The sequence below is a fragment of the Triticum urartu genome, chromosome 3 (genome assembly GCF_003073215.2).
Source record: "Triticum urartu cultivar G1812 chromosome 3, Tu2.1, whole genome shotgun sequence".
Lineage (NCBI taxonomy): Eukaryota > Viridiplantae > Streptophyta > Magnoliopsida > Poales > Poaceae > Triticum > Triticum urartu.
This window is the reverse complement of record NC_053024.1, coordinates 50,138,587-50,153,314: the sequence shown is the minus strand read 5'-3', so window position 1 is coordinate 50,153,314 and position 14,728 is coordinate 50,138,587. Positions and strand designations below refer to the sequence as shown.

At 50.8% G+C, this 14,728-nt stretch overlaps 3 protein-coding genes across 4 annotated transcripts; 1 reads left to right on the top strand and 2 right to left on the bottom strand.

Annotated features, from left to right (window-relative positions):
- Positions 1–7,930: 7,930 nt before the first annotated feature.
- LOC125542728 lies at positions 7,931–12,108 on the top strand (the record flags this gene model as incomplete). 2 transcript variants are annotated; one of them, XM_048705901.1, is given in 9 exon segments in its annotated part: positions 7,931–8,285; positions 8,395–8,482; positions 8,577–8,827; positions 8,937–9,024; positions 9,123–9,601; positions 9,713–9,800; positions 9,894–11,050; positions 11,597–11,698; positions 11,790–12,108. In XM_048705901.1, coding segments are annotated over 9 exon segments (2,686 nt in total), but the record flags the coding sequence as incomplete, so codon positions are not given.
- Positions 12,109–12,273: 165 nt separating this feature from the next.
- LOC125542730 lies at positions 12,274–12,857 on the bottom strand. The gene has a single exon (XM_048705902.1). It carries the CDS (start codon positions 12,616–12,618, stop codon positions 12,400–12,402), a length of 219 nt encoding a protein of 72 aa, XP_048561859.1. The 5' UTR covers positions 12,619–12,857; the 3' UTR covers positions 12,274–12,399.
- Positions 12,858–14,028: 1,171 nt separating this feature from the next.
- LOC125542732 lies at positions 14,029–14,728 on the bottom strand. Its single transcript, XM_048705903.1, has one exon. It carries the CDS (start codon positions 14,470–14,472, stop codon positions 14,260–14,262), a length of 213 nt encoding a protein of 70 aa, XP_048561860.1. The 5' UTR covers positions 14,473–14,728; the 3' UTR covers positions 14,029–14,259.

Below are 14,728 nucleotides of genomic sequence, written 5' to 3'. Positions count from 1 at the left end.
ATAGCCCGGAGAGTCAGCCCGAAAGCTTTGGAACAGGTTCCTCACTAAAAAGAACCAAATAGTCGATTGTCCGTACGCTGAAGCCTTAGCAGCTATCAAGCATAGCGTTCGAGACGAATGGCTTGCCACACACCTCGGCCAAGAAAAGCCGAGAACAATGGCAGCATTAACAAGCCTCATGACCCGCTTTTGCGCGGGCGAGGACAGCTGGTCAGCCTGATGCAGCACCAGCGACCCAAGTACATCCGAAGTCAGGGATGGAAACGGGAAATCACGACACAGCAAAAATAAGCGCTGGAATAAAGAAGACAGCCCGAAGAGCACGGCGGTAAACGCCGGATTCAGAAGCTCTCGGCCAGGTCAGCAAAAGCCGCCCTCCAAAGGCAACAGAGACGAATTGTCCAGCCTAAATAAAATTCTAGACCAAATATGTCAGATCCATAGCACCCCAATAAACCTGCAAATCATACCCACAGAGAATGTTGGGTCTTCAAGCAGTCCGGCAAGCACAACGCCGAACACAAGGGGCAGGATACACCAAGCGAAGACGAGGACGAGCCTCGCAAGCAAAGCATTGGGGAACAGAAGAAATTCCCACCAGAAGTCAAAACAGTCAACGTGTTACACGTGATAAAGGGGAGGAACAAAGCGGCACCCCTAGAGAAACATGCCCCAGGGCCTATCACCGCGGAGTTCTGCCACTAGTCGTCCCAACCGATCACCTTCGACCATCGGGATTACTCGGCAAGTATCCGGCGTGCAGGATGGGCTGCCTTGGTATTAGATCCAATAATTGATGGACACCACTTCACACAAGTCCTGATGGACGGCGGCAACAATTTAAATCTGATATATCAGGACACAGTCCGCAAAATGGCGATAGACCCAACAAAAATATGCCGCAGTAATACTACCTTTAAAGGAGTAACGCCAGGCCCAGAGGCTCATTGCACGGGCTCCCTGCTACTAGAGGTTATATTCGGCTTCCCTGATAACTTCCGCAGCGAAAATTTAACCTTTCACATCGCTCCGTTCCAAAGTGGCTATCAAGCACTACTCGGACGCGAAGCTTTCACTCGCTTCAACGCAATACCGCATTACGCTTCCCTCATGCTTAAGATGCCCGGTCCACGCGGCATCATTACAGTAAACGGAAATATTGAGCGCTCTTTGCACGCGGAAGACCATGCGGCTGCCTTGGCAGCTGCACACTAAACGACCTCACCAACTGAAGCATCTGACAGGTCGTTAAGACCACGGACGCGGTTAGACGAGTCCGGTGCAGTTATATGTAATTGATACAGGTTTGATGGCTATACCCCTATTACAATACAAGGGGCTCAACGCGCGTAAACAAGTGGCAATTAGGCTCAACTTTACTTATCTTGAACTGTACATAGTTTCTTTAGTACAACCTACCTTTTTGCATGACAAATTTTCAACTAAGTTCCTCTCTTTTACAGATGACCATCGTGCTACACCCATCCAGGATACGGCACAACGGAGACACAGGCGTCGACGTGCAGCAGGGACCTGTTCCAAGGATTCTTTTTAGATTAAGACCCTGTGTAAACCTTTTTTACTGTCTCTTGTTGATACACATCCCTCGGATTCTTGGTACAATTGAGAAGGATGCTGACGTCTTGGCATGTGGCCACGTCAGAATAATGCACGTACCTGGACACCAGGGGCTTATTATAAAGGGCATTGTTTAGGCCCGGTTTACACCATAAAGACCGAATACCTTAGGGAGTGCTCGACGTCGCGAGTTTGGCCTTATATGCATCAGCTCCGAGTCATGTCTTTGGTCAAATGTTGGGTTTGCCTGCCTCCTGTGTTTTGCTGCCTTACGTTCCGCTCTATCGGCTAAGGCGGCACCAGGAGAACTACTGTGATTGTGCCCTGGTTCATCCGACGAGCACCTTAATAGAGAAAGCCGAAAACTGACTGTCATGATATAGCGTGAGACTGGTCAACCACTCGATGACCTATCAGAATCTTCGGGATTCCTCCGCCTTAACGAAGGGCCGTTTCCCGGCCAGGCATGTACGCACCCCGAATTCGGATGAGTGCGGAGCCACCAGGGGCTATATAGTAGCCCCACCGTCAAACTCCTCTGGCTAAGTGAAAGTGTTAAAGCATTATAGTCCGGTTGCCCAGTTCGCTGCGCTATCACCTCCTTAATGGACCAAGACGTTGGATCAAGTGTGAACACGCGTCTTCTGTGAACACCCCCGCATTATATGCGTGGGGGCTGAAGCCGACGACTGCAATCTTTCAGGTTATATACATATATACATAAACGGCTGCACAGGAGGCATCATAATACTTTCGGGCAAAAGTATAAATACAACCTTGATAAATTTAATAAAACATTGTTTCTACAATGGGAATACATGTCACTCAAACATAATATTCTTCGAGCACTGGGCCTCTATCGAACGAGCGCCTTCAAGAACTTCTTCAAAATAGTGCTCGGCAGCCACTCGGCCTATGGCCAAACCCTGCGCCGCAACAGTGGTGGCATCCATCTCCGCCCAGTATGTTTTGACACGGGCAAAGGCCATTCGCGAGCCTTCTATGCACGCCGACCTCTTCATCGCATTAATGCGCGGCACCGCACCAAGGAACTGCTACACCAAACTAAAATAACTGTTCGGCTTTGGCCTTTCCGGCCACAGATGATCCACAACAGACCTCATGGCAAGTCCGGACAATCTATTCAGCTCGGCCCATTCGGCAAGCCGATCAGTCAATGGAAGCGGACGCTCTGGAACGTTAAATTGTGACCATAATAGCTTGTCCACTTCACGATCTGTTTGATCTTGGAAGTATTCGGCCGCATCGACAACACTCGCCGCCAAGTCCAGATATGCGTCCGCCGAACTCCACAGCCGGTCCAGAGGGGCATACCAAGGATCTCCAAACTTCCTCCACAGCATAAAAGGTTTCCCAGCCGCGATATCCCCGGCTTGACGCAGCTCCTCCTTCTTCGCCCTCATCGCAGAGCGGGTGTCTTTGGTCGCCATCGTGGCCTTTTCCAGGTCCGTCGCCTTCGCCCGGTTTTCTTCTTCAAGAAGCTGGCAACGGTCGGCAGTGTCTTTTAACTTTACAGCCATCTTGGCCATTTTTTCCTTGCTCTCGCTATGCGCGGCCTTTTCAGCTCTTAACTCTTCGGCCGCCTTTAAAGCGGCCGCATTACTACTCCTTACTTGCTCCTTGGCTCGGGCAAGCTCCGCCCGAAGGGTCTCCACGATGGCAGCTCCACTTGCAGTCACGACATATTAAAGATACTGGCATCATGCTGCTCTTACTATGTGACATTCACCAGAAAAATCACCTACCCTGTGCCTCGTCAAGCCGCTTGTTAACAAGCTCGATGTCAGCATCTGCCGCATCCAGTTGCCGCTTTAGTTCGGCAAACCCATCAGTCCGGCTAGCCACCGGAGCTTCAACCACCTGCACATAACGGCGGTCTGGTTATTACCTGGGACTATGATCCTCTGTTTGCCGCCGTTCTTGATGGCAACCAGAGTCTCAGGGGCTACTATCTACACAGGGCACACCTAAATATGTGCGGTACTGTCAAAAATGTACATCATTTCACGTACCTCAAAACCCGTCAGTAGACTCATAAAGGCTTCATGCAACCCGCTTTCGGTGGACGAAATCCTTTCAATCACCGTACTCATCAACGTGCGGTGCTCTTCTGAGATAGACGCTCGCTCTATCAGATCCTTCAGTACGTCCGACCGCATACCAGATGGTGCCAGACTCTTTTGATTGCTCTCTTCAAGAGCCGGATACTGGGGACTTCGGGTGGCCATAGGATTACCTTCTGGCCTCTCCGGATCAGGAGAAACCTTCCGCGACGATACTTCAAGGTCGCCCGCTTCTTGAGCTGGGGAGTCTGGGGGAGGCGTTTCGCTCTCCATCATCTCCGGAAGAAGATCCCCTGAAGACGAGCTCTGCTGAGAAGGGCTAAGATCCGAACTGCAAGATAAATGCTTTGGTTATTTTCCTCAGAAGTAAGGTAGGATATCTTCACTAGTAAGTACTTTTTGATTACTTACAGCTCGTTAGAGGGTTGATCCCCGCACAGACATTGTGCGGCAAGAGCACCCTCCGAGGCAGGACCCTCTGGTGGAGATTTCTTCTCCCGTTTGGAAACCTTGGTTTCCGGATCTTCAGAGGTAGTCCTCTTCCTTCCCCGGGGCAAGAGAATGTCCGATTCTTCCCCTTGGTTATCCTCCCTCACGGAGGCGCTCATTCCCTCGATTGGAATAGGTAGCGGTGGAGGCCCGCTTTCGCCCTCTTTATTCCCCCTTCATCTTCCTTTGAGGGCACCGGGCAAGGTGCTGGCTCGAGCATCTTTTCCAGCACCGGATTGTCCAAGCCTTCAGGAAGGGGGGCCGAACACCGGATCATCTTCGCCTTTGTTATCCAGTCCTGGTCAAAGAGCGATTCTTCAGAATGATGTCATGATAAATAAAAAGACGGTGTGTTCGGCCATGGGATTACTTACTTGGGCCGCGGTGCGGTTGCTGCTCAGGCCCACGTCCTTGGTAGTGTCCGGACACTCTATTTGGGGTCCGAAGAATGATTTGTACATCTCCTCGTGCGTCAGGCCGAGGAAATTCTGAATAGTGCGTGGTCCTTCCGGGTTGAATTCCCACATGCGGAGGGGCCGGCGTTTGCAAGGCTGGACTCGACAAACCAGCATAACTTGCATTACCATAACCAGACTAAAATCTCCCTCGAAGAGATCTCGGATGCGGCTCTGCAGTATGGGCATGTCCTTGGCTGGCCCCCAGCTCAGCCCCCTGCTAATCCATGACATCAGTTGTGGTGGAGGGCCCGAGCGAAAAGTGGGGGCGGCTACCCACTTGGCACTTCGGGGAGCTGTGACGTAAAACCACTCCTGTTGCCACAATTCGGACACCTTTGGAAAGGAACCCTTCGGCCATGGAGCGCCAGCAATTTTGCTTATTAGAGCACCTCCGCACGCTGCATACTACCCCTCGACCATCTTCGGCTTCACATCAAAGGTTTGGAGCCACAGGCCGAAGTGAGGGGTAATGCGTAGGAAGACCTCACAAACGACAATAAATGACGAGATGTGAAGGAGGGAATCCGGGGCTAGGTCATGAAAATCCAACCCATAATAGAACATAAGACCCCTAACAAAGGGATTCAGAGCGAGGCCTAGTCCTCGGAGGAAGTGGGAGACGAACACAACGCTCTCGTTGGGTTCGGGAGTAGGGATGACCTGCCCTCGGGCGGGTAGCCTATGCGAAATTTCGGCGGTCAGGTATCTGGCCTCCCTCAACTTCTTGATATCCTCCTCCGTGACGGAGGAAGGCATCCACCGGCCTTGAAGGCTGGATCCGGACATGATTGAAGGTCCGAAGCACCTGACCTGGATTTTGGGTGTTAGAACTCAAGGCGGGGGAGGATTCGATTGAGCACGGGAGGAAAAAAAGTAAAAGCCTTGTCCCTTTATAAAGAGGGTGAATATCAAGCGTCCTCCTCGTGGCCATTTGGGACTTACCTAATATCTAGGAGTCCTAGGCATGGTTGGGTTACCCATGCCCGTATTGATGAGAATCCCGTAATAAGGGGGACACGATCTCTGCTTTAACAAGACGTGTCAAGAAACCGCCTCGCGTTATGAGCGGGGCTGGTTAAAGAAAAACGGTTTGAATGATTACCGGGCCATGGCATGATGTCGTGCTGCCAAAACGTGTCGGCAGATTAGATTTGTGGAAATATTATTCTCTCTATGATGGTGTGTGGAACTTATTTTACAGGGTCGGACACTATCCTTGTTTTCAAATTCTTCCGTGGTGTATTCAGAGGAGGAACCCACCTTGCAATGCCGAAGACAACACTGCGCGCCAGACTCATCGTCATTGAAGCCTGTTCAGGGGCTACTGAGGGAGTCCTGGATTAGGGGGTCTCCGGACAGCCGGATTATATCCTTTGGCCGGACTGTTGGATATTGAAGATACAAGATTGAAGACTTCGTCTCGTGTCCGGATGAGACTCTCCTTGGCGTGGAAGGCAAGCTAGGCAATACGAATATGTATATCTCCTTCTTTTGTAACCGACCTTGTGTAACCCTAGCCCCCTCAGGTGTCTATATAAACTAGAGGGTTTTAGTCAGTAGGACAATATACAATCATACCATAGGCTAGCTTCTAGGGTTTAGCCTCTCTGATCTCGTGGTAGATCAACTCTTGTACTACTCATATTATCAAGAATAAATCAAGCAGGACGTAGGGTTTTACCTCCATCAAGAGGGCCCGAACCTGGGTAAAACATCGTGTCCCCTGCCTCCTGTTACCATCCGCCTTAGACGCACAGTTCGGGACCCCCTACCCGAGATCCGCCGGTTTTGACACCGACACCATGCCTCGTAAGAGCCGCATCCCACATCCGCTCCCAATCTCCTCTGGCTCCAAAGCACCGTGGGACGACTTATTCGCCGAACTGAAGTAGGGGCTCTTCGACAATGCGGCCGGCCGGCAGGCCCGCCGAGCCAGCCAAATGCATGATGGCTTGCCGCCAAGCTCTATGGAGGGCAGCGATGCCGACGATACAATGGAAGAGGCGGCCGCCGACAAGTCGGCGCCATCGTCCTTGTCGGTCCATGCCGACATTACCTTTGGGCCAGGCGACATGATGGCAGAAGAGCGGGAGGCGGCGTTTCGACATGCACGGGAGGACCAAAGGTACAACCTCTAGCTTCTCGACGAGCACTGACTCACAAAGGAATAAATCACACGCGACCAGGCGAATGACATTTTCGTCATGACCATGGTGGCGGAGGATCCGGGCTTCCTGGATGAGCAGAGGGCGCTGCTCCGGTCCTACCCCACCGCCCGTGAGATCCAACACGAGCCATGGCAGCTGGGTGTCCTATGGGCGAAGAAAGACACCCTGTTCGCGGGCATTGACGCGACGGAGGAGGAAGAGGAGGAGATTGTGGACGTTTTCAGCTCCATGTCTGCCGTGCCGCCACGACGACGAGGCCGTCACGTCCACGTCCGACGATGTCAACATGGCAGACACTGGCGAGGAAGAGTAGCACACTGGAAGCTGTCGTGGCTTGGGTCTGAGGAGGGCCACCACTCTTCCCTTCTCGCCGAAGCTTCACTTTCGAGGCCTCACGGCCGACTGGTGAACTTGCCGAACATGGGGAAGACATGTCATGAGAAACGGGCGCCGCTGTGGCCGCCGCTGCGGCCGGCGATTATTTAGACTAGGTTAAAAAAGCCTAGTCCGATTATGATTTAGTGGAAAAATGTGATGAATTTGGTCTAGTTTAAGTGAACATCAACCAAGTTGTGTGGAATTCGTCCGTTTAGTTCAATTTTTTTTTAAAATGTATGCAGTCATGGTTAGATGGCCAGCTCCTGCATCTATGTCCGCAGACTGGTTTGGATAGTCTGTGGGCGGACATCGTGCCCGTTTTGGAGGTCGGCATTGGAGATGCCCTAAGTAACCAAACATGCCCTTAGTTATCTCGACAACTTAACCGCCTCACAACTCGAGGTAACATTTGCCCATTACACCCATAGGGGTATCATCGCACGTTCGCTAAATTTCACCGTTTTTGGCAGTTTTCATGCAGGAACAAGAGCTGAAATTGATGTTCGATTATACAAAATATCCTCTAAAACCGGAAAGAAACACAATCTCGTTTATTTTTTTAGAAAGAAATAAACTCCCGCGGGGCACCCCGCATTTTTACCGTTCAAACTTCGAAAATCCTACGCGGTTTTCTCAGTAAAAAGAAAGAATTCAATTTCACCAGCCTGTCCCTCTCCCTCTCCCCCGCCTCCAACCCGTTTTGGCGCCAAAAGATCCCAACTTTGCCGCCGAATCCCGTCCTCTTCTCCCCCCCAAACCCTCCCCCCCTCCCCTCGTCCAATCCCGCCCCGACAGCTCCCGAGCCAGAGGCGCGCGCGAACGCAGCCGCCGCCGCCGCCCCCACCACCACCATGCCGAGCCAGCAGATCCCGGCCACGCCGGTCGGCGGCATCACCTCCCGCCGCCACGCCAAGCTCCTGCTCCACCTCGTCGAAGGGGACGGGGGTGCCGCCGCCGGCGGCGGCGCGTCCGTCAAGGACCTCCGCCTCCGCCGCGTCGTCCCTCCCGCGTCCGCGACCCTCGACGTCTCCCCCGAATGCGCCGCGGCCGCCGCCAAGCCCGGATCCGTCCAGATCCAGAGCACCCCGCCGGAGCCCGTGGCGGCCGCCGAAGACCGCGAGAGGAAGCCGGTCAGTCCCCCCCTCCCCCGCTAGTTTCTCGATCTGTCTCGTACCTTGCGCGTCTCTCGACCTCTCTGCTGCTCCCCATCTCACCCCGCTTCGTTGGTGAATGGATCAGATGCTGCCGCGGTCCAAGCTCGTGCGCGACCCGGGCTCCTTCGGCTACCGGCGGCTGCTCCCTTTCCTCAACCAGATGGCCAACAAAGGTAGCACCACCCACCCTCTACTTGGTTTCCCTCCCCCGTGTTCGTGTGCTTGGGCTCGCATTTCATTCCCCATTTCCTCGGATGTGTTTTACAGGTTCAGACATCTCAAGCAGCAAGGACATGCCCTCCGAAAACAAGGTTCCCATCCCAAGCAAGGAGCTCAGCAGATCTGACTCCGGGTTGGCTGATGAGATACCTCCCGTGGGTGGGAGTCAAGGCGGAGCTGCTCCTCTGGATTCCGTGGAGCCGCCGCCTGTTGTGAAGGCTGTAGCAGACACGGAGATCTGTGACAGTGTCAAAGAAGAAACCAAGTCTGCCCCTGTCGATCTCGCAAGCAGCAAGCCCGTGAGTGTTCTTGATACTACTACGTCTCTTGTTTACGTCAGTAAATTAAGCAGGGTTGACTAGATTTCCTGCGTAGCAGTGAGATAATCTGTGCTTCTGCTCGTTTCAGTCTCTTGCCCGCTGCACGAGGTCAAAGTTTGTTCATCACCCGAGCTCATTCAGCTACAAGAGGATGTTGCCATTTCTCATGGAGAACGGTGAGTCGACTGCTGCGTGCAGCTGATTGTGATCCTACTTGCCGCAGTTCTCTTCAAGTTCGGCTTTCTGATAGTTTCCTATTGTCTTTCTGTACCAGACATCTCCTCTCAGGAAGGAGACAGGGCCAAGTTTAGAAGATTATCAGAAGAGCAGCAAATGACATCTGATGAGACTGATGTCCAGGCCAGTGGACAGATTCAATCTGCCACTGCAGAAGTTTTGCTGGATGGCAGTGCAGCTGAAGTGCAGAAAGGCACACAAGGAGAAGAGCCAGCTTCAGTTGGAGACCCATTGTCTTCAGAGAGTGGTGAATTAGCATCAGGCGTGAATGCTGTTCCGTCCGGTCGACAGAACCAGCTTCCTGTTTCAGAAGACACTCATGGTGAAGGAAATGCAGCTGAAGTTGAAAGCACTGTGGAAGAGAAGGCATCAAAATCAGATGAGAAGCCTGTTCCTATGGATTCTGTAGACCTGCCTGTTGGGAAGGCTGAAGGAACTCAGGAGGCGAAGGATTGCTGTGACAGTGTGAAAGAGGAAACCAAGATTGTACCTGCTGATCTTGCAAGCAGCAAGCCGGTGAGCTCTTGAGACCATGTCTCTTATTTGCACGTGTAAATTAAACAATGTTAACTGCATTTCCTGTATAGTTGTGACAATTGACATCATGTATTCTTCTGCCTGTTTCAGTCCCTTCCCCGCTGCATGAGGTCAAAGTTTGTTCCCCATCGAAGCTCATTTAGCTACAAGAGGATGCTGCCATTTCTCATGGAGAATGGTGAGTCCATCGCTGTGATTTGCTGTTCATGATCTGTGACACTTATTTTAGAGTTGCCTGTTCTTATAGTGTGCTGTTGTCTTTCTGTACCAGAAACCTCTTCTCAGAAAGAAGACATGGCCAAACTTCAAACAGTCTCGGAAGAGAAGCAATTAGCATTGCCTGAAAATGATGTGTTGGCTAGTGGAAATCATCTTTCTGTCTCAGAAGGCTCCCCTGAAGCATGCTACCAAGCTGAACTTGACAGAATTGTAGAAGAAATATCATCAACAGATGAGAACTATCTTTTGAAGGGTGTACAGCTTCAGTCTGTTGTTCCAGTTGCAGAAGTCTCTCTGGATGTCAGTACAGCTGAAGTGCAGAAAGTCACACAAGAAGTGTTGGCTTCAGATGGAGACCTATTATCCCCAGACAAGCGTGAGCTAACATCAGAGAGGAATGATGTCCTGGCTGGTGGACAGTGTCAGCTTGCTGTCTCAGATGGCTCTGCTAAGGAAAGTGATGTAGCTGAAGCTGAGAGGATAGTTGAAGAAAAGGCAACAAAATCAGATGAGAATTCTGTACTTAATGACAGAGATGAGTCAAGTGGATTAGCATCAGACAAGGGTGAGTTTCTGATGAAAGATCAGCCTCAGGCATGTGACTCAAAGAAGTTACAATGCAATGCTGATCTTGCTCTAGCACAACAATGCCAGAGCCCAGAGTCAGGATGTTCTATCAAGACAGTAATGGTGGATGGTGGAGCTGATCCACACGGTTCACCAGAGAGACATGATTCTGTGGCTTCTCTTGGTGGCCTACTGCTTGATGTGGGAATGATCTGCAAGCCTTCTGAACCTTCTATTGGCTCACCCTTATCAGCAGAGGGAATGTCTGGTTGTGTTGCACATGCTGAATCAGGGCTGAGTAAAGTGGGCACACCGTCTCCATTGGGTTCTCCTTGTTTGGAACAACAACGCCTTTCTCCGAAGATACCCTCCCCTAGCAGTGGCGCTTTCAGCGGCGCCTCTTTTCTGAAGAAGCGGGGCTTTTCTCCGAAGAAACTTTCTCCAAAGAAGGGAATACTTAAGAGGCATACAATGGGGTGCAGGGGCATCTGCATGTGCTTGGACTGCAGTGTGTTTCGTCTACGTGCTGATAGAGCTTTTGAGTTCTCTAGGAAGCAGATGCAAGAGGCAGATGATATAATAGTGAACTTACTGGAGGAGGTGGCAAGTCTTAGGAGTATGGCCGAGAAATCTTCTGGCAAGGTAAGTGTATTCACCGGCACTTCACTTTCAGTTTCTCGTCCTTGTGATGAAGTTCTACACTTGCATTTTTCTCCAAAGGAGAGAAACGCTGAATAGTATATTTTGCTTTGCTACTTGTTTTAAATGAATCATCATCTGCCTAAATGAAGATTCATTGCCAGGACCAAGACTTAATTCAGGTTGTCACCCACATGCATTTTTTAAACTTGGCTGCAATTTTCAAATCATGGTTATATCTGTCATGAGCCCTCTGCATGGCACTCCTTGTGTATTCTATTTATGTGTGCAACTCTTGTGAGCACATACTAGTAAAACATATTAGGAAACTGGCTTTTAACACTAAATTAAAACCTGGGAGTGCAATGCCTGTAACCTGACCTGTCCTTTCTCAGCTTACAATTTATTTTGGCTGTTTACCCATCATGGATGGGAATCCTGTCTGAAGATTTAGCTGCCTGTAGCATTACTGTAACTTGCAATATATTTGAATTTTCTGTTTTAAAAGATGTCAGTACTGAAGAAACACTTCTGTTAAATCTGCAGCAGGAGCAGATGGAAGCTTGCCAGAGGGCGTTGCGGGTAGAGGAGGTGGCCAAGGAGCGTCGGCAGCAGATGCTGGCCGAGCTCAACTCTCACTGCAAAATTCCTGTGAGTGGCCTCCCTACCTTGTGCAACGGTTTGCCATGAGAACTCGCCGGAGTCGGTTTAACTAAACAATCGTGTCTTTGAATGGATTCAGGGCCCAAGGGTGAAATTCGCTCAGTACGTCGAGGGAAAGATGGCCTCTTCTCCTTCCAGCAGCAGCAGGAGGCAATAACCACATTTGCGAAGACGCCGGTGATTGATCGCTGCCGGATGTTTGTGGTAGTGCTGGATTTTGTGGGAATTCAGCGCAGTTCAGTGCAATTGTTGTCTCATGATTAGATTATGTAGAGAGAGGTGGAAGCTCTGTTGGTTCCACTGAAGGAAGAAGGAACAAAAGCTGGTTGTGATGTGTCTGTTCGCATGTAAATCAAAGTTTTTTTTAAAATCAAAGCTGTGAAACTGGAACATGCCAATCTGGTCTGTCTTTGAACTTTTTTCCTTCTGAGATATTTTTTCTTGGGTCGATGAAACTCACTCATCAATTTTAGCCCTCTTTGACTGGTGCTACTGAATTGCACCTAGATATTTTTGGGGGTATGGCTCAAATCAACCATTCAATAAATCACAGGTTGATGAACTGACAGACAATCCTGAGCATATAGATTATAAATAGAGTAAAAAATACAAACATGGAACACACACGATGGATCTCTTGCTCACACTAGCACTACTAGCTAGCTGGTGGTGTGTGGAGTGCGGGAGGTTTAGCCGGCGTAGACGTGGACGCCGACGGCGACCATGAAGATGGCGCAGAAGGCGAAGAAGATGACGGTGTGGACGAACATGGCGATGCCGTTGGTCTTCATGCTGTGGAACTCGGGCCGGCCGCGGCCCCCGCCGCCGGGGATCTCGCAGATCAGCCCCGGCAGCATCACCACGAAGAAGGCCGTCGCGATCAGCACCGGGCCCCAGTCGCCCGACATGTTCGTCCGATCAACGGTGAGCTCGAGCGCCCCTCTGTCAATCAACAGCTCTGTGTATCTATGCCAGTGCTGCTCTCCTAGTTAAGTTTCCATCTATAAATAGGATGTTGGCCGGACGATGACGACGACGGTGATGACAGTGTGGCGTCTGGCGTGACCAGATCGGGCGAGCTGCCGTGCCGTCCAGGGCGTGGCGGCCGGCCGGCGAGAAATTGTCACTAGCAGGCGAGTTCAAGTGTTGGGTGGACCTAGGCAACAAAACAAAACCCATCCATCACATCACGGCTTCTGAGACCCCAAAGGCCACATCCTGTGAGACCTAGACAACTTATTTGCAGTCCGGAAGAAGATCACTTGTGTCTCTCATCATCCTGCCTTAGCCTCGTGTACTACACCACCAGCTGAACATGTCATCTTTTTACTGCTACTAACCAACCACTACTGTATATTTGACTGGTGTATGTGTGTGTTCGTGTGCAGATAATGTGTCACTGTCAGAAGCTTAAAGACGCAGCCTGCATGCTCACTTGTCAGCACGGCTAACAACAAGCACACCAGCCAGCTACAGTAGCCAAGACAGACACCGTCCACCATATCATCACTCTCACTCTCTCAAGAGTAGGCTCAGCTCTTCACTGAAGCAGCTCTGCATCGTTCTCTGAATAACTCTCTGAATCACTTGCAGCCTGAATGCAAGGATACACTGAAGCAGCAGCAGCTCTGCATCATTCTCTGAATCGCTTCCAGACCAATTTACACACACACACCAGTTCCAAAGCTGGAGCAGCGACGTTTTTATTCCTGTTCCTTTTAGGTCACACTCACATAAGCTGGATTTTGTTCCTTTCCTGCACCAGTCACTACCCAGAAAGAAGGCTTTCGCCCCGCTTTGTAGATAAAAGCCAACACAGCACCGCGCGCGCTACCGCGACTCGACACCAAACCCTCTGTTAACTACGCACATTTTACCCGACACATACTGTAACTACTGACCTTGTTTCCTCGGCGCCGCTGCGCCGAAACAGTTTCAGGGAGAAAAGAAATGCAAACAATCTGAACAAGGATGGAGGTTGCAAAATTAAATTTATCTTCAGAGGTGACTGAATCTTAGCTAGAAGCTAGGAACAAATTTCTTCCTTAATCACTCTGAAAACCAGGCTCAGTTCTTCACTGAATGCTCTGTGCGTTTCTTTTAGGACGAGGAATCATTCACTCACCCTCAGCTGGGGACTTTGATGGATGCTCTCCAATTTGTTCCTTTCCAGCACCACTCACATCCTACCGCGACTCCACACCAAACACTCCTTGTATCTGACAGACACTGTAACTACTACTGCTAACCTGCTTCGTCCTCTCTTGAAGCAGCTTCAGGCACAAGGGAAATGCAAACAATCTGAATGACAAAAAGTGTCACAGAAACAGAGCTTTATTTATCTTGAGGTAAGTGAATCTAGCTACAAGCAAAGAACCAGTTTCATCCCCAGTCACCACGGCGACATTGCCGATCGACACGGTGAGCGAGCGAGAGACACTATTATGCATGAACCCACATAAACAAGACCCTAAACTTTCAGAGAACCCAGCCCAGCTACATGTTCAGCTGATGGATGGATGTTGAAAACACGAAACACCGAGTTCGGTTCAGGGGCCGAGGTCGATGTGCACCCCGACGGCGATGAGGAAGATGGCGGCGAAGCTGAAGAAGATGACGGAGTGGACGATGATGGAGACGGCGCTGGTGTGGAAGTTGCCGAACTCGATGATCCGGCACTTGCCGGGGATCTGGAACAGCAGCCCCGGCGACAGCAGGATGAAGAGCACCAGAGGGATGAACACTCCAGCCCAGTCCTGCATCTTCTCCCCCCCTCACTCTCTCTCTCTACCTTCTACTCTTCTTGACTCCTAAGGTAGAACAGGGTATGCTCTGACACACTGCAGAGGAGGAGCCTGTCTATATAGCAGCAGCTAAGCTAGCCAGTCTATCTCTCTGTGCAGTGCTATATAATGGCCATACAATGGATACCAGTAGATGGAGGAGGAGGAGGAGGAGGAGGAGGTTGGAGCAGAGCTTTCATTCATGCTGCACATGCCATCATTCCAGGAAGAAGAA

What these genes read in the sequence shown, in the direction of transcription:
- LOC125542730 (XM_048705902.1), bottom strand. Translation starts at nt 12,618, where the DNA reads ATGTCGGGCGACTGGGGCCCGGTGCTGATCGCGACGGCCTTCTTCGTG.
- LOC125542732 (XM_048705903.1), bottom strand. Translation starts at nt 14,472, where the DNA reads ATGCAGGACTGGGCTGGAGTGTTCATCCCTCTGGTGCTCTTCATCCTG.